The sequence below is a fragment of the Podarcis melisellensis genome (genome assembly GCF_964234715.1).
Source record: "Podarcis melisellensis genome assembly, chromosome: 1".
Taxonomy (NCBI): Eukaryota; Metazoa; Chordata; class Lepidosauria; order Squamata; family Lacertidae; genus Podarcis; species Podarcis melisellensis.
In genome coordinates this window covers 58385879-58404869 of record NC_138528.1, presented here as the reverse complement: position 1 = coordinate 58404869, position 18991 = coordinate 58385879, and the positions used below count along the sequence as shown (strand labels likewise).

Here is an 18991-nt window from a genome sequence, read left to right as displayed (position 1 = left end):
AGCCCCAGCTACCAGTTATGGATGATGGGTGTTGTAGTATGACAACATCTCGTGAGCGCCACCAGCTGCACCTGCAATACTGTGAATAACGCATGGTACATTTGTGTGCTTCAAAGCATGCGGCATGAAATATCTGGTTTCCACATCATTCACCATGTAAGACCTTGTGTAAGATACTGCACAATGCCTTGCTTCTACCTATACAAGCAAACTATTGGATTTGCATTCTCTGTGCTTACATAAACTTACTGGCACTAAATTCAGAAAAGTCCATGCGTACAGGGAAGAGGCCTTATGCTTGTGGAATCCAACCCAATATCCCAACACAAATCAGTTGAAAGTGCTTGGGGCTTAGACTATTCATGAATCACAGGGAAGTGTATTGTATTTATAACAATAAAGATATTCTGTTCTGGAAAAGATAACATTTTTGAAGATCAAGGTGATCCTTTTATTAAAAACATGCTTGATTTCTACATAGCAGACCGATAGTTTCCCATCTGTCAGTAGACTTGGTGAGCCACTGTTGTTATTATGCTATGTACATACGTGAAAATTATGCTTTCCTAATTACGAAAAATATATTCTTGCATGTGAAAAATGTGGTAAGCAAGCAAATAAAGCAACTTTAATTCCGTGGCACTATATCTGGGTGGGAGCAGATTTAAAAAGACAGGATAGAAGAAAACACTCCACTTTATTTTTACATTATGTCAATGCATGAATGGGAAGAATACTCTGCCTTCTTTCTTCACCTTTGAATTTGATTTTGTGAAAACACTATTCCAGTACTGTTTTCATAGTAAACAGAAAGCATCAAAGCCATTTAGGGCCAGGCAAGGGAGTTTTGCATTTAACTATAGGGTAAAGCCTTGATGTCTATCACCAGCTAGTCTTCCTCACCCTAACATTAAGCTGTATACTCAAGAGGTGTTACTGGAAAGACTGCATATGAAGTTTAGGCTAGGTGGTTCCTTGTCAAACAGGAACTTAGTTCTCAAAGTGGTAAACTATCTGCATCTAGTATGCAATTTTGAAAAAGGCAGAAGTGTTGCTATTCCCACTTAAAATATATGCATTCCCATAAGAGGGTGAACTTGTATGCAGAAAACATCTATGATAATTAGTGAGGGCAGTATTCCAACACAGTTCTAGAATGTGATTTTTATCACAATTAACAGAACTGATAAGAGACCTTCTACCAACCCAGCTGTCATGTTTTAGAATCATGTCCCTTCTTTATCCAGTATGCATCTAGAGCTTAACTACTGCTCCAGAATCTCTGATGTAGTTACAATAAGCCTATCTGAAGACCAGATATCAAATGGTATTGTAACTGGATCTCTGTTCATTTATAGCTGACCTGAACAATCAAACTCCAATTGAAGCTATCAAGAATCACCACTCTTCAAACCACAGGGGAATGAATAGAAGTTTTAAAGGGCCAGTCATTTGCCTGTGGGTTGTGTCCCAGAGTGAAGTAACATTGTAGATTCAGTTACAACCAGAGGCATGTTCACACACAAATGTTCCAAGTGTAGATGGATGCATGGATGTGCTTTCGATCCCTCCCCCTAGCATCCTTGTGGCCAGCACACAAGCAAACCTTGTCCCCAAAGTTCTCACGAGCATCTTGCCCACCACCCCATTCTGAACCTCCCTTGCGTTGCCCAATGGAAGTCTGCAGGTGGCTTCTACTTCTGTGAAGTTGAACATGTGAAGTTGAGAAGAAACTTCTTCCATCATGTGCAGAAAGTTAGGCACTTTCAAGCAGATGCAAGACCTTCCTCACACAACATGAGGACAGGTAGGACAGGCAGGGGAAAGATCCATGAGGACACTGGTGGCAGGGCTTGTGTGTGTATTCCTGTCCCTGTACACACTTTGGAATCTGTGTGTGTCCAAGGTGTCAATCAGAATGCACCTCAAGATTCAACTTTTTAATCTGAAGCTTTGTTGGTCAAGGACAGGGAACTTTTAAAAAACAAAACAAAATCCACACCTTTAAAAAAGTTAGATCATTTTAGTGGCACAATGACCTTAACAGATATTAGAATCGTGTCTCATCAGGTGCGCTAAAAAGGTGCTGCTTTTTAGATCCTCAAAACTTGCTGCGCTGAAAAGATAATTGTTCATAAACCTTTTGAAGTCGAGAAATCGAGCATTTAAAAGAGCCCAGGAATTAGCCGGTAAGGTACTGCGTCAGTATACTTCTTCCAATCGTTGCCATACTTGCTGGAGCATCGGTGTTCATCCCGGATGCAACGGTGAACCAGAAGAATGGTCATATGAATTATGTAGAAGTAAGGCAGAATGTGTTCAAAACCACAACATAGACAGTATGCCAGGGAGCCCATCAAGTCGCCTGTATAGTTAAAATGGCGTGCCACTCCCCAGAAGCCGGATGTCAACAACTTGCTGTGGTGTTTGATCCCATCCGTTGACGTATAGGAGCATTCAATGTACTTGGGCTTCCTGCCCCAGATTTTACAGTTGCCATCTGTACGACGAAAGAGATCTTTCTGATGATTGGTCATTCTAAAGATATAGTAGCCCACTAAACCAAATAGTAGAATCCCAATTGCACTGCTTGTAGCCAGATGGACAGGGTGGTAGACCAAGTATAATCCCTAAAGAAGGAGAGAGAAACATACCCCATAAGCAAACGTTTATACAGAATTGGTACCTGTCTGCTTTCATTAGAGGAGCCCATACTAGAGAATGAAGCTGTTGCCTGCCGGGGGGGGGGGGCTGCTCTTATGATGAATACTTTATAACACAGATAGATAAGCCACAGATGACCCTGCAGTCACTCACTTTGTTATAATGAGAGCCAATATGGTGTAGTGTTCAGACTGCTGGATGAGGACTGGGGAGATCTGGGTTCAAATCTTCACTCAGTCATCAACTCTCTGGGTGAGTTTGGATCAATCACTACCTCTCAGCAAAATCTTCCTCACAGGGTTGCTGCAAGGATAAAATGGGGTGGAAGGAGACCACTTGTATCCTGCTTCTTAGGGGGGAAAAGGGGCAGGATATAAATGTATTTGGTTTGGGATGTCAGGAGCCACAGCATGTGTCCAAAGCAGTCAATAAAATTGAACAGGACCTTTACTGTAGCAGCTAATAATGCCACTGTTGTTACTACTGTTTCTAGGGATTAATGAATTTCACATCATGAACATATGAAAATACCTGCAGTGTATAGAGATAAGGAAGCCAAACGGTGTCTCCCCAGCCCAGGTACCATCCAAAATGATCGTGACAGATGTCCATCGTTTTCAAATACCAGGCTTCATTCCAGAAAAAATCCAAAACATATATACCCTGAAAAAGAACGCACCAGAGATCACTAGGGCTAGCCATAGATGGACAACTGTGAAATCCTTCCTTGAAAATTTAAATGCTTAAATCGCTAGATTTTGGCAGTATAGTCACATCAGGCTTCTTTTGATTGCCTCTGCTGAGCCTCATCTTACAAATTTTCATTTATTTGAGATGGGATAAAAGTTTTTGACAAAAATGCAGTTCTAGGCACTCTACACTTCAGAGAATCAAACTTCCAATATTTGAAAGTATAGCTAGCCCCTAAAATTGATGGGCACACACATGCACACTTATGTGAGCCATAATCCTTTACCACACTAAGATTAACTCATTACTTATACTGATTATGGGGTCACCACTTTGCTGAAGTAAAGCAGATCTTGTTCTGTTCAGCACCTGGATGAGTGCAGGAGCAAGGGGATGAAGCTAGATATATGGAGCACCTATTAGATCCTAAATTCCATCAGTTTATATATTCAGAGCATTAAGATTCACTTGGCATTTAACAAGCTCTTGGCTTACCTGGAGGACATTGACAAGTATCATTGAGTTAGTTACTTGTCCATATAATTCTTGTTGTTTCGCTGCATAAGAGAGGTTGATCAGAGTCCATGCTACAATGCCTGGGCGGCCATTGAAGAACAGTTTGAAATCAAACCACTTTCCTAAACGAGGATTAAATTCAATCCCCATCATGAAGTCGTAGAAGAAGTTACCAGTGAATTTGCTAAAATTGTTTAAAACAAAAAAAAAATTGAAAAGATAAATCTAAAATCAATTTCAAGACATGAGATTGAGAAAATTCTTTTAAAAGGCACATAATTACAGTGGTAAAAGGTAAAGGTAAAGGGGCCCCTGACCATTAGGTCCAGTCATGACCGACTCTGGGGTTGCGGCGCTCATCTCGCTTTATTGGCCAAGGGAGCCGGTGTACAGCTTCCGGGTCATGTGGCCAGCATGACTAAGCAGCTTCTGGCAAACCAGAGCAGTGCATGGAAACGCCATTTACCTTCCCGCCAGAACGGTACCTATTTATCTATTTGCACTTTGACGTGCTTTCGAACTGCTACGTTGGCAGGAGCAGGGACCTAGCAACGGGAGCTCACCCCATTGCGGGGGTTTGAACCACGACCTTCTGATTGGCAAGTCCTAGGCTCTGTGGTTCAACCCACAGCGCCACCTGCGTCCCTTAATTACAGTGGTACCTCACATTAAGTACTTAATTCGTTCCGGAGGTCCATTCTTAACCTGAAACTGTGCTTAACCTGAAGCACAACTTTAGCTAATGGGGCCTCCCGCTGCCGCCGGAGCACGATTTCTGTTCTCATCCTGAAGCAAAGTTTTTAACCCGAGGTACGATTTCTGGGTTAGCGGAGTCTGTAACCTGAAGCGTATGTAACCCGAGGTACCACTGTACTTACTGACTAGTCTAATGAGTTTACATGGTTGTATGCTATAATGGACAAATATTAGATTCCTGCATCTAGGATGTCAAGTGGGAAAGCAAAAGTAGGGTGCTACTGGATTTGTTTTATTTATCAGAATGAAAAATGCTCATTAAATGTGCAAACACCATAGATGTAGTAATATATGCAATGCCAACATACCGATCTTCTGCATTAGTGGGGAAATAGTAGGCTTTTATCATTACAAATATGGAAACGGTATAGCCCAGGATATTTGCACACCACAAGAGAGGAATCCAGTTGTCAAAAATGATGGTGGGCGAGAACCAGTGGAAGTGGTAAATGTTTGCAAACCAGAGTATGTGCGTGATAAGCCAGGCTTGAAGTCCATTGACCTCATATTTGAGTACTGCGCCTGAAAGGGAAGAGAGTTGCATGGTCCAGTTTAGTGATGGCACTTGACAAAGAGGTAGGGTAGTCAGTGTGATAACCAGTGGTTGTGAACTTTGCAGTTCTGTACCCTGTTTTCATAAAGTGATGCAAGTCTTCATAGCGTAGAGTTTTGGAGTGGGGAGGAACCAGCTCATTCTACCCAGTCTATTTGTATTTGCTTTGAATGTAGTGGAACATTTTAAAAATCACCCACTATCCCAACCCATTCCAATAGTACAACATGGGCAACTGTGTACCCAGATGTATTTGTACACTGTCCTTTCGCAAGAGTTCTCAGAATGGTGAACGCTTGACAATATAACGCTAAATAAAGCATTAGCCATAAAACCTATTTTCTGTAAAATTGAGTATCAACTACTATTAGCCAGGATAGCCAAATGGAACCTCCATGTTTAACAAACACATAAAGAAACAGGAATCCTGTGGTTCTCATGTCCTGCTTGTGAACTTCCTGGAAGCATGTACCTGGCTGTTTTTGCAAACAGGATGCTGGAGTGGATATATCCAGCAGAGATGTTCTTAGGTTACATTCCTTGTCTGTGATATGCATTGGTTTAGTTCTCAATCCTTAATTTGACATTAGGATGCTCTCGGAAATTCAGCCAATATTAGGATGACCTTGATGAAGAGAAAACGTTTCCCAAGTGATGGATGTTAATGGATGTTAGCTTTGTGGAATGCTACTTGCATTTTTACCAGGGACCTTGTAATTGAGCTTTTGACACAGACCTCAAACCCACAGGCTGAATGTGGTCCTCTGGTCTCTGCCCCTGCCCCTTGGGACACCCTAGACCACAATCCTTCCTGTCTGGAGCATGTCTTTGAACTATGATACTGCCTCTTGCTTGCCTGGATGTAGGATGTATGCAAACAGAGGGTGTGTTTGTGTAGCAACATCACATTTTTGTGTGGTTGGAATGTAGCCTTCTGCACACAGGTAAGCAACACCTATTGCACCAACCACATTTTGCCTAGGACCCCACCCACGTTTTGCTTCTGGCCCTACCCATCGCTGGCATGTGGCCTCTTGAAGGTTGCCCTTGAGGTAATGTAGACCTTGGGCTCCCTGCCTCTGCTTTAGCACTTAGTAGTCTTTCATAGTCAAACTTCCTAGGATCAGTTGGCATTGAGCTGGAGGCATGTTGCATGTGAATCACTTTTGCAGAGTAAAAAGGGTTTCTACAGTACAATGCAGCATGCCTAAGCATGTATACACTTCACTGTAGAATTTTATTTATTTATTGCATTCATATCCCAACTTTCCTGCAAGGAGCTCAAGGTGATAGACATGGTTCTTTGCCTCCCTCCTTTATCCTTACAACTCCTCTAACCACTACCCCATACTGACTTCATACAACCCTCCGAGGGGCAAAATCTAAGCATCTGAAAGACACAGATCCCACATTCTAAGAATTCCTTTGGGGTTTAGTTGTAAACAATGCCTTTTCTCCTGCATCACAAAAGCAACACGCTTATAGGCTTGAGTTTGCCTTTTTAGGTCTCTGCACATGGATTTCTTGGTGATGCTAAAAAGCCTTGTGAAGAAAAAGTATTGGCAAAAATGAGCTTACCAGCGGGTGTGACAGCCCCTTCTTGCACTCCTCCTCGAAAATAAGGAAGAAATTTGTGACAAAAGTCAGGAAGCATGTACAAAAATACCTGTAACAAAAATTAATTTGTGAGAAGCATCTTAGACTCAAAGAATTGTAGAGTCAGAAGGGACCCTGAGGGTCATCTAGTCAACCCCCCTACAATGCAGGAATCTTTGTTATAAAAACGTTAAATGATTTCTGAACTGTCAGGGAGTTATGAAGGATGGGTAATTTTGTGTTCTCAATGCTCTTATCTCTGACAGTTGTTTTTTCCCTTCCAAATCCCGTCTTGATAATTTCTACTCCCTGCAGTTTCAGGCATTATTCTACATTATCTACATTTCTTCTCCCTGTATAAATTCTTATGTACCTACAGTCTTTCTAATGACTCAGTCATTGTATTTGGTGTGTGTATGTATGTAGAACATGAGTGGGAGGACAGAGTACTGGAAACAGCAATACAAATGAAAAAGAGTCAGCAGTAGAAATATCACACACGGGTCCAGAAAGCCAGGGGTCTTAACAGCTGGTGCAAATCGGGTGGTGACAGAATGCTGAATCCCAGTCTTGGGTTGCTGCCAATAGCATTCACAGGATAATAATGGACAGCCTATATTCCCTAGTTTCATGTGTGAGCTTTGATTCTACCAATAAAATACTGTTTTGTAATCAGAAAAGTTCAGTTTTGATCACATACCTGAGACTGCCTTACTTATGCCCTATTGGATTCCAACAGAGAAGCCTCAAGGCACATACCTGGAAGATTACCCAAGAAGCATAGAGGGTCGCAGCTTTCCAAGTCAATGGTGGTGTCTTGTGCCAGATATCCAAGAGACTGGCTTTCCCCGTGACCAAGTCAATGGCTGGCTTAGTTAGAGAACAACTGTACTGATCGCATGCCATTATGAAATAATATACAATGAAGGGTGCAAATAGGAGTAGAAAGATGACACACGCCAAGGAATACGCATCGACTTTCCTGAAACGTAAGAGACACAAGAAACCTAATAGTTGCAAGATGCTGCTGCTTTGATTATGGCCTGATTTAGACACAGAGATAAATAATTTGTTTACTGTGCAGTGCTCGGGGTCTCAAGGATGACAGTAGAATTTGCAAAACCAACCAACCTACACACACCCTTCTTCCTGCCATATCAGCTTATTTCACCTAGGCTCACTTCCAGCATTTGCACCCTCTGAAAAGCCTAGCAAGGGACAAATTTCAAGGAGGTAAGTGACATATTTGGGGGAAGGTTCAGCATCCCGCATCTATTTTCTCTTTACTTCTAGAAATGGGCCTGCCGCCTCCATGTTTATTTTGGCATTGATCCCAGATGTGCGACTCCAAATAACCCTACCAGGGGTACCTTTCTGTTTCTTGTTCATAAACACCTGCATATTACCACATGTAATCAATGAACCTAACTTAGCACAAGACACCTCCCTCACCTTCCTGCTCGGGATCCAACTCATACAATAGATAACCCCTCTAACACAGACCTAGGTAAACTAAGACCATATGCAGCCCTCACTGTAAGGTCCAAAAGCCCTCTGCAAGCAATAAGTTCAGGGCTCTGGAAAGAGGGATCTGCTTCTCTCCCCACAATCCTTCTGTATGAGGAAGAAGAGAGAGATGGGGGTGTCCCTGCTATGCCCTCCCATTCTGGCCCTGGTCACTGCTGGCATATTGACACCACCACCCCCCAGCAATTATCCCTGAGGGAATGTGTCCCCCGCATACAAAAAGGTTGCCCATCCATGTTCTAAAAACTTCCAGGGCAGGAAGATCAATAATCTGTTGAATGCCTTAATCATGAGGATTGCATTGATATATAAAAATCCAACACTGCCTCAAGTGTGGCAACTTCTGAAAATTTTAATTGTATTCTCAGCTTCCAGACTGTCTCAAACTATACCAGTTAGAGAGGATGTCTCCCGGCAGGTTTCCAAAAGAGGCTTTTGAGTCGATTTTTTGCTTTCTTTGGTACACAGATAACTTTGATACACATAAAATAATGCATCTAAAAGGAAATGAAGACATTAATCTGAGGTGGAGCTGTAATTTGTTCTGGAGAATGGGGTGGACCTACATCACCTCTAAAACACAGCCTTCCAGGCTTATGATCTGACACTTCTTCATGTTGCAGTACTGGAAGCAATTTTTATATAGCATCTAAAACTATGTTAGGGCAGGATTCTCTTACCAGGCCCTCCCCCATTGTCCTTGAGAGGTTCCAGCTCCATTCATTACGGATTTACTTTTTCCTCCTTCAGAAAATTGTTTTTGCCGACAGGCAGCCATTGGAACCTACAGGGAGAGGCGATAGGAAATTCATAAACAGTTGACTGCAAAACTAAAGCAACTTCTTATGCTTGACTATGGCAAATCGGAGTTGGCTATCTTATTTGCAGGGGGAAATAATAGTTAGCATTTGTCTACAAAGCATGAATTTCGTGTTATATCAATACAACATAAATAAGCCACCAGAGTTCCCAAGCATTGGATTTTTTTGCAGGCCTTTTTCTGGCACTTCCCACAACATTAGGTGCTGGCAATCTTAAAGCTGGGGTGGGGTGGGTCTCCCAAAGTCCTTTGCAAGTCTCCTGCTCCTTCGTTAAAATCATAGCAAGTTTGGGCTTAAGACTTCTCTCCCCCTTCAGCCGGATCTCACTCCAGAGTGAAAGGGATTTTGACAAGTGGGGGGCCCCCTGATCAGGATCTGGTCCATGGAGCCTAACAAGTTCTGCACCCCTGGGCTAGGCTCTCCTCATGCCCATATGGAATTTCTTAAGAGACACGTCTATGAGAATATCCTACACACACTGCCATGTTTAGGATTCAGAGAAGGCTGAGTAGAGTTCTACTTGCACGACAGGCCTTCCCCACATACTGAAGCCCTCAGAACTCCCTGAAAATCTCAAACATTGTGCAGGAGGGGATGTGGAGAGCTGTGGAGGGTGGGGGAGAGGAATTGGCAAAATTTGGCCAACATGAAAGAGACCAGAAGAACACAGCAGCAAGCTGCAGGGGATCTCTCAGACGAGGCACAGCTTCCTGCATTTGTATGTGTGCTAGAGATCATAAACGTGGAACCAAAATGGATAGGATCAGACCCAAGCAGCAGCCTGGAGAGTCCCTGCAGTACTTCTGCCACTAATTGTTTTGGAAGCCCTGGGCCTAGCCCACAGCTGTTTTGCAAAGGCCTACTATATCCACTCCAGTTGGAGAACAGCCTTTACCAAAGATGTCATGGGCTTTAAAGACACTCAAACTCAGGATGCAAGGGAGAAACGTGCTAAGAGGAAGGCACGCTTGGCAACTCCACACCGTGATCGACTCCTGCCCAGAAACCAATGTCCCCACTGGGGAAGGTCGTGTGGATCCAGAATTGGCCTCCACAGTCACTTACAGACTCATTGTTAAAACCGTGTTTATGGAAGACAATCTTACTCGGCTACGAGTGATCGCCAAAGAAGACGACGACTACATCCACTGCTGTCATTCCAAACAGCTTTTACAATACTCAGGATTAGGCCACTATGTTTGCATTGTTCTGGCTCACTGCTACATCACACAGTTTTGACAGCTACAAAATGCAAGGCTCCCTTTGCCTTTAACAAAATCAGTGACCTTTTAACAAAAAGGTCCTCACATACAAATGCAGAAAACAAAGCTCTAAAGTACAGATAAACAAGCCCAAGCTTGTACTACACTGTACCATTGTATACTACATATTTCCAAGCCTGACATTTAATGGTTTATTGAGGCTGTCATTGCTAAACAAACCTTAACCTGCCCAACACAATATAGTTCCGAGCAGTGCTATTTTTCTAGAAAAAGAGATGCTGGAACTCACCATGAACAATTCTGTGCAGTCTTTGCTCTTAAAAAAGACTTCCACATATGAAAGTGAAAATACTAGGTTTCCACCAGTGCGGCACAGTGATTGGAGTGTCGGACTATGACCTGGGAGACCAGGGTTCGAATATCCACTCAGCCAAGACACTCATTGGGTGATCCTGAGCAAGTCACCGCCTCTCAGTCTCACAGGATTGTGGTGAATAAAGGGGGGGGGGGACCATGTACACCACCTTGACTATCTTGGAGAAAAAGATGGGATATGTATGCAAATAACAACAATAAATTTACCCAAGCAAGCTCCAAGGAAATAAGAGTACCCTACAGTTTCCCACTAGGCCAATTGCTACAAACCAAAATGGATTATGCACACATAACAGGCTTCCATCTTCAAATCAGTCTTCCTCCATCTGTGGCTTGTTGGCTACAGCTGATAGTAGTTAAAGGAAAATTTCAAAGAAAATAATGGTGCACACAGGTTTGTAGACACTTTTTGTCCTTATTTCTTTTCTTTACGTATTCCTTAAGCCAAAGCAAGACAACAGCTTGTTGACCCAACTGACCAAAAACATCCTTACAAAAAGAGGTCTTAATGCCAAAACTAAATGCAGTTAATAACGAGTGGTACAAAAAAATCTTCCTGAAAGGTGCATAAAAATGAAGGGGAAAAAAGCCCTTAAAACCTCCATCTTATAACAAACTGTTTTCAGGTGAATTTTTAAATACTGAATTCAACCTTCTCTTGTGTTTTTTTCCTCCTGTATGAAGAGTTTAGACTTTAGTATCTTAAATTATCTAGGACTGCTAACTTCAAGAGGGTAACTTTATTACCCCCTTTATTGGCGAACAATGAGCTTCTCTCCCAAAGGCCACCATTTCACAATTATTCTGGATCTCATTGATTGGACTCCTGTGCATATGTTACTTGCGACGTCATTGAGGTGATCAGCTTCACTCTAAACTACTGTTTTGATATCAGGTGGTCTCCGAGCAAAATGAACCCAGCCTGGTCATTTTTAAAATAATATAGGATAGGTGATGTGGTGCTAGTCTTCCCAGGTTCCAAAGCTTCAGTTACCACAGGCACAACATTACCTTGCTGGGATGGTACACAGTGTGTTAAAACCAGGGCTCCCAAATCTGCACTGGCTCCCAATTGTTTACAGGGAAGATTGGGTTTTAATCTACAAAACTCTTCATAATTAAGAATCAACACACCTCTAAAACCACACCCTTTATTCTGAAACATCCAGTAGCGTCATAAACTGAGTGTGTTCTTAATATCATCTATGTTGCGTGTTTTGAACAGCAAGGCTTTCAGTACACTCTTCCCACGAAGGCCTGTCAAAACCTGGCTCTGAAAGCTGTCTAACAGGTAGGAAACCTCCAAGTCCATCTAGCACTTCCCAGACCTTACTCAGGAACACAGAATGATTTTGCCTGACTAGAATGTGCTCGTCAACAACAATAATCCCTCCTGCTTGCCTGGATGAATACCTGTTTGTGAATGTGTAAACGCGCCAGCTTTTGTACGGCTGGAATGAGTCACTGTAAAAAGTAGGAGACACATCTGTTGCTCTTGCCCTGTTTCATATCTGGATTCATCTGACACAAGCCTCGGGCTAAAAAAGGTTCCCATGCCTACTATAAAACTTGCAGTTGCGAGAGCTAATAGAATAATAATTTATTATTTACATGCTCCCCATCTGACTAGGCTGCCCCAGAAAGTGTCAGGGAATCTTCATTATAACTGGGATATATAAGATCAATATATAAGTGTTGGTTTGCAAGCCCCCTCCATAGAGGCTGGCCTCTCTCACTGTCCTCGGAGCTTGCTTACCGGTAACCTCCTCTGGCTGATATCTCAGACAGACCAGGGAGATTTTGATAGGCGACATTTTCCCAAGAGTGGGTAAAATGCACAACCCCTCCCTCCTCCTGCTTCCGCAGGGGAAAGAAAATAAGGCAGAAATCTATTTACATAATGTTTATTTCTGACATTGCAGCACTAGAGAAAAACACGTCCTTTCAGTTCAGTTCTTCCAGCAAGTCTGACAAACTTCCTGAACATGCGCAGTCAGAAGGTTTCAAGTTACACTCTTCACAAAGACTTATCCAGCCTGTGAATGTTCTGGGAAATTCTTCTTTCCCACAGATAAGCGCATCATGTGATGTCAACAAACTGGCTGTCTGCAGCGGTGATGTTTCCATATACTGACAATAAGGTTATATTATATACAGGGTTATGTAAGTTCCAGCCCAAGGGAAGGACGTGAGCCAAAATTTTAAAAATGGCCCTCTTCCATAACACCCTCAAAAAGTGTCTGGTTGTTTTTATTTATTAATTAAATATATTCTCCAATTAATATAAACACTACATGTGCTATATGAACTCCAAATGATAATACAAATATCAGCAAAGAATATCATACTATGTAACACATCCTGTTATAGAAACCTTTCAAGATTCCTACTGTATCTTAATACAAAACCAATCTAATATTCTTAAATAAATATATGAATTATCTCAAAAAATATCATTATTGAAAGGGATGGGACACTTCAGTGTGATAATTAACTAACATTATTTCCCCTCCATTTTTGTTTGAGAAGGCCAACATCCCATCTAGTCTAGCATCCGGTTCTTACAGTGGTTGAACAGTGGCCTGTAGGAAACCAGCAAGCCGGTTTGGAGCACAAGAACCCACTCTCCTCCTGTGGTTTCCAGTACAGTACAGTGGTACCTCGGGTTAAGAAAGTAATTCGTTCTGGATGTCCATTCTTAACCTGAAACTGTTCTTAATCTGAAGCACCACTTTAGCTAATGGGGCCTCCCGCTGCCGCCACTGCACGATTTCTGTTCTCATCCTGAAGCAAAGTTCTTAACCTGAGGTACTATTTCTGGGTTAGTGGAGTCTGTAACCTGAAGCGCCTGTAACCTGAGGTACCACTGTACAGTGGGACCTCAGTTTTCGAACATAATCTGTTCCGGAAGTCCGTTCCGATTTCCGAAATGTTCGAAAACTGAAGATCAAAGGGCTGTCTGCAAAGTGAATGGAGAAAATTGAGAAATGCGCCTTGGAAGCCATTCAACTTCCAAGCCGTGCTTGAAAACGGAAGCATTGACTTCCAGGTTTTCGGCGTTCAGCTTCTGAAACGTTCGGCAGCCGAGATGTTTGAAAACTGAGGTTCCATTGTGATGGGAAGTCTTGCTTCTAAGCTTTGCTTCTGCACATGCTGCACAAATCATTCTAATACTAAGACATTCCCTCATCACCTTAGAATGTTCAGTTTACATTGAGTTCAGGAAAACATTATATTCTGACCTATTCTTAATGCATAGTTGACCACATCTATCGGAACATAATTGTTTAGGTCTTGCTATATCAATCACTAGTTATATTTTAATTAGGAGGTTTTCATGCCTGTCTTTAATCTTTCCCAGCCTTTAATCTATCGGTGATTAATGCCTATATGCAACCTTTGCTTTGTACTTGTGTTAACCAATCAGCAATAAGCACATATGTGGCAATGCTGTAATATTCAATAAAAGGGACTCCCCGAGACTTGCTCGAGAGATGCCTCCCATATGACACTCACCACTCGTCTGTCGTTATTTCAACCCAACACCATTGTACTTGGTTTCTTTCTGTCTGCAGTAGCTGTTCTGTAATGCAAGGGCAACGGGTGCCTTATGCATGTTTTTAATAAAATTTATACACTGCTTGACTGTAAAAACAAAACTCCATCAAAGTTCTCTATTTCATAGAATCATAGAGTTAGAAGGGACCCTGAGAATCATCTAGTCCAACTGCCTGCATTGCCAAATATGCAGCTAGATTGAACCTGCAACCTTGATGTTTAGCAGCACCACACCCTAACCAACTGAGCTATCTAGTGTGACCCATTTAAACAAGTCTAAAAATATAAGCAACAGTGCCTGCTCTTCACTTCCTCTTTCTTTGTGCATTTTTTAAGGTTACAAAACAAATGATATAAGATCAAACATGGAAATGCATGTTTTGGCTTGGTACATTATTTACAGAGTAGAAACAACCCTGTCCAGATAGTTATGTTTTGTAAACTGCCAAACTAATTATTAGTCAGCAAAGAAGTTGTGAAATATTAAAACTTTTTGACTAATAAATATTTAGCCTCTACATAATGTTTAGCAGTGTTTGAAGTCAAGAGAGAGTGACTTGCATGAAACTACCCCAAATAATTCATTGCTATAGCAAATACAGGGACTTTCTGGCTCACAGCTGACTGCTACTAGTTTGAGGTCTGCTTCAACAATATTTGCACACATTTTCAATCTCAGCTTCCTCTAGACTTGCTCTGGAGTCATTCTACACATTTTACAGAATAAAGTGTTAGAATTCTGGTTGAATTCTGTATCACTTCAGATACAGGTACTTGTCCATGCTCGAGTCTAGAGCAGAGGGGGTTCAATCTGGGTGTGAGGCAATTTCCTTCAAACCATGTTCAGTCACTGACATCACTCCTGATGCTGATTGGTGGGCAGGAGTGAAATCCTGCATTGGCTGCATATTCCTTGAGCAAGTACCCAGATTTAAATATCTAGGATTACTTATTGATGGAAAGTCATAATGGAAACACCATCTGGAAGCAATTAAGCTAATATTTGGTCACTACTGGGCAGCTATATAGGTTCTTCCATTTAAAGGGTGGGCAGTTAATAAACCCAGCTATTAAGATCGCTGTCTTTAAAATCATTGCCCAAATGCTCTACTGGGCTGAGATTTTGGGAATTGGTGTAGGATCTGAAATAGCGGTCCTACAAAATAAATTTATGAGGCTGATTTTTGGGGCTTCCTGGCAGAACACCAGCAGCCCGCCACAGAAGTGAGTTGGGCCTTCCCTCACTAGCAGCCAGAATTGATCTAGCTTATCTGAGATGCTGGCATAGACTAAATGCCTTCGAGGATCATACCCTTACTAAACTCGGCTGGTTAGAGCAACCAAGGATAGAGGGCTGGGCACGAAGTGCCAAGATAAGTTTAGGGTTTATAATCTTCAAATTGAGAACTACTTAGTCCTTAGCCCAAGTAGATGGATACAACTACAAGTTGCCAGAGTCACCAATACTGCAGCAATCAATAGCCTCCTGCTTTCCTAATCCCAACTTCCATTTCAACATCTTTCTGTACTCTCTCTTAAGGCAATGCTTGCCTCAGGAGGAGGCAAAACCTTTCTAAGTGGGAGCTACCAATGCTCCTGATTTGTCATGTACAATCCAACACACAAGCAATCTCCCTGGATAAAGCAGATTACCTGTTGCTCCTCTCCCAAATCATCTTTATCCTCATATAGATAGTAAAAAAGAAAACTACTTCTGTCCAACAACCAATTCCATCTGCTGTATCAGCAAGCATCTGGGCCCCTGCACACACACCATGTGTGGACAAAACTAAACTAGATTTTTATATTGCTATCTGACCTAATTCACTTGCACTAGAATTAAACCAAGAAAATCTTGTGTCTATGATAGGCAGAAAATCCACAGGCACAATATTTTCTTCTCTAGATCTGAGTATCTGCTGAATGCTTGACTACTGCTTAATTCCTAAAAGCTCAGGTACCATAGAAGAAAGAAACTGGCAACTTAGTACAGTTGTATCAAAAGTGGGTTGTTTTTACAGATGTAGATTATGTTTTTACTTGTGTGGTTTGAACAGTTCAAAAGGTGAGCTCAGACCAGCCCTGAGTGTAAAGAAAAGGAAACACCCAACTGCATAAACCAATGTATTGTTACTAAACTGGAGCATTGTTACTTAATGGAGCAAGTATTAATGCACATGGCAAAAAATATTTTAAATAAATCTAATCTTGTTGAAGCATGAATACAGTACACAATACCATCAGTAGTGTAAAAAAGTAATTTATTGCTAAGCTCTAGGTAGCATTATTATATGGAAGAATATAGAAACAGTGGCCAGTGATCTGCCATCATTGAAAAACGAATTATGAGATTGCCTACCTCTAATGTACAATTGTTAGGAACGTCTCATTTTCTTTTTGTCCAATCTTTAACATACAGTGGAGAATGCCAACCTTGGAGTTTTATCTGAGTATCAGGGCTTCCAGCACAGATATATTCTCAAGGACACACATTTATTACACAAAGTACTTTTTCTTGGCTTTTACAATCCCTTCTCCTTAGTGTGAGCAGCACGAGTGTGACCTTTCCTACTGTTATGCTCCTAGGTCACTCTCAAGACAATAATGATACCTAATTCAGGGGTCAGAAACCTTTTTCAGCTGTGGGCCGGTCCACTGTCCCTCAGACCATGTGGTGGACTGGACTAGATTTTGAAAAGAAAAAAAAGAACAAATTCCCATGCCCCACAAATAACCCAGAGATGCATTTTAAATAAAAGCACACATTCCACTCATGTAAAAACACACTGATTCTCAGACCGTCCGCGGGCCAGACTGAGAAGGCGATTGGGCCGCATCCAGCCCCAGGGTCTTAGGTTGCCTACCCCTGCCCTAAAATTACCCATTCTCTCTCCCCTTCTCCTCCACAAGGAGCATCCAAGATTAAGAAAGAGCCACTGTTCAAAAGACACCTTCCTCCTTGGGGACCTTTACTGGTACTGATGTAAATGAATAGGTAAGAGTCAATGCTGCTGACATTCTACTTCTAAACATGCCCCAAATCCAGTAAGATGCAGACCAGGGACTCGCAGAGAAAAGTCCCACTATTATATATATATTCCCAAACACTCTACCTATCTCAAGGAAATCTTGTTCACTTATTGGGAGGGGAGAAGAGAGTAAGTTTCCATTTAGCTAGTTTTCTTTCAATACACCTTGAGGGAATTACTGTTGCATAATGGGAGGATTTCGTTCCCACACTTCTTCCAAAGAGTTTAGTACATTTACCGAATTCACCTTTATCTGTACAAAAACCCTGGGAGCACGACGAGTCCAAAGATGCTTGGTGAAATTTAACTACAGGGTGGATTCTTGAACCAGAGTCATGGTCCAAAACTTGCTTGAGAGTAAGCCTCACCCCCACCACAGCAGTTCATAATTTTAAACCGCATGGAGTGAAAGCTATGTAGATGCAAGTATAACAATAGCTTTTTTCGCCTGCCTCAGAAGCTGCCCCTCAAGTAGAATGTCGCCCTGCCTCCCCTCCCAGGACTACAATAGTGAACATGTTAGAGTCTGTTTCATCGACAAGGACGTTAAGCAATCTGCACTATATGCAGGCTTATCTCGGTGCACAGGTCGTCAACCAGTCAGATGCTGAACACTTTGAACTCCGTTCCAAAGAAGGTAGAAAAAAGGGAGCTCTGTTTAGTTATACCAATCTGTTATGTACTCTGGCTTGGCAAACATACAAGGTCTTTCTTTTCTTTAAAGAGCAGTCGGCATTATTGCTTAAACTATACAATCCTCCCTCCACCCCCTCAACAACACTACATTGGTAGGATGCAAAGTTAAGAAAATAAAATGGAATTCAAGCCATTGCAGCCTAGAGATAAAACTGGCCACCGTTAACAGGAGCCTAAAATGACCCCCTTCATGCCTAGTGCCAGTGTTAAAACGAAGGGACGTTATAGGAAACATATTCAATTTCCGCTTTTTTTATAACTAGAGCATATGAAACCTGTTGTCCGCTCTTTTTAACTCCCAACAACCGCGACGTGCACCTTCTCATCGCCGGAAAACCACCCAAGGCGGGCGCCGCTTTATTAATAGCATGCAAAACTATTTATTTTCTGCTTGCTTCGCTACCGAGACCTCGATTCACTCCAATATCCCATTTCGCTTCGGGTTCCAGAAACCGATTCCCCCCACTTACCTGCGCCGCTGCTGTGCAGCCGCCCGCGAACAACGGATGCTTTTGTTCGCTCCAGCGCCGAGGGCTCGAGCTTCACTCTTCTCCTCCCGCCTCCTTCACCCTCCGATCTTTGCCACGCCCCCTTAAAATAGCACCCTGCACCCATCGCCCAATCACCTGCCGGGTTTGTTCAGCATCATCCCGTGCTTCACCGCTGGATTGGTGCATCTGCCTCAAGCCATCAGCTGAGCCGATGCCAGTCACCATGGCAGCAGCCGCCGGCTGAATATTGCGAAGCGGAGGAGGAAACGTTTTGTTGATAAAGAGCGCGCGCGCCCGAGCAGCTTGGCCGTGGTGTGCATAAAAACGAATGTGGGAAATCCAACGGAAGCCTCCTTGCACGTGTTGCAAAATCACTAAGAAAAACATGCTTCTTGGTGTGGCATTTTCTAGGAATGATAAAAAGGCTTGCAATCCCGAAAAGTTTCAGGAAAGGGGCAGCTGAAATGGTCAAGGGACAGGAGAAATTCCCATAGGA

At 42.4% G+C, this 18991-nt stretch overlaps 1 protein-coding gene across 2 annotated transcripts; it reads right to left on the bottom strand.

Annotated features, from left to right (window-relative positions):
* Positions 1-425: 425 nt before the first annotated feature.
* DHCR7 (7-dehydrocholesterol reductase) lies at positions 426-18649 on the bottom strand. Of its 2 annotated transcripts, none has more exons than XM_081926391.1 (8): positions 18631-18649; positions 8983-9086; positions 7535-7757; positions 6758-6845; positions 4935-5148; positions 3850-4054; positions 3196-3327; positions 426-2630 (listed from the first exon to the last, which is right to left on the bottom strand). In XM_081926391.1, the coding sequence occupies exons 2-8, from the start codon at positions 9078-9080 to the stop codon at positions 2166-2168; spliced, it is 1425 nt and encodes a 474-aa protein (XP_081782517.1). In that variant the 5' UTR covers positions 9081-9086; positions 18631-18649; the 3' UTR covers positions 426-2165. The 2 variants fall into 2 exon arrangements, with proteins under 2 accessions (XP_081782517.1, XP_081782518.1); XM_081926392.1 differs by lacking the exon at positions 18631-18649 and adding an exon at positions 18475-18581.
* Between the last annotated feature and the right edge of the window lie 342 nt (positions 18650-18991).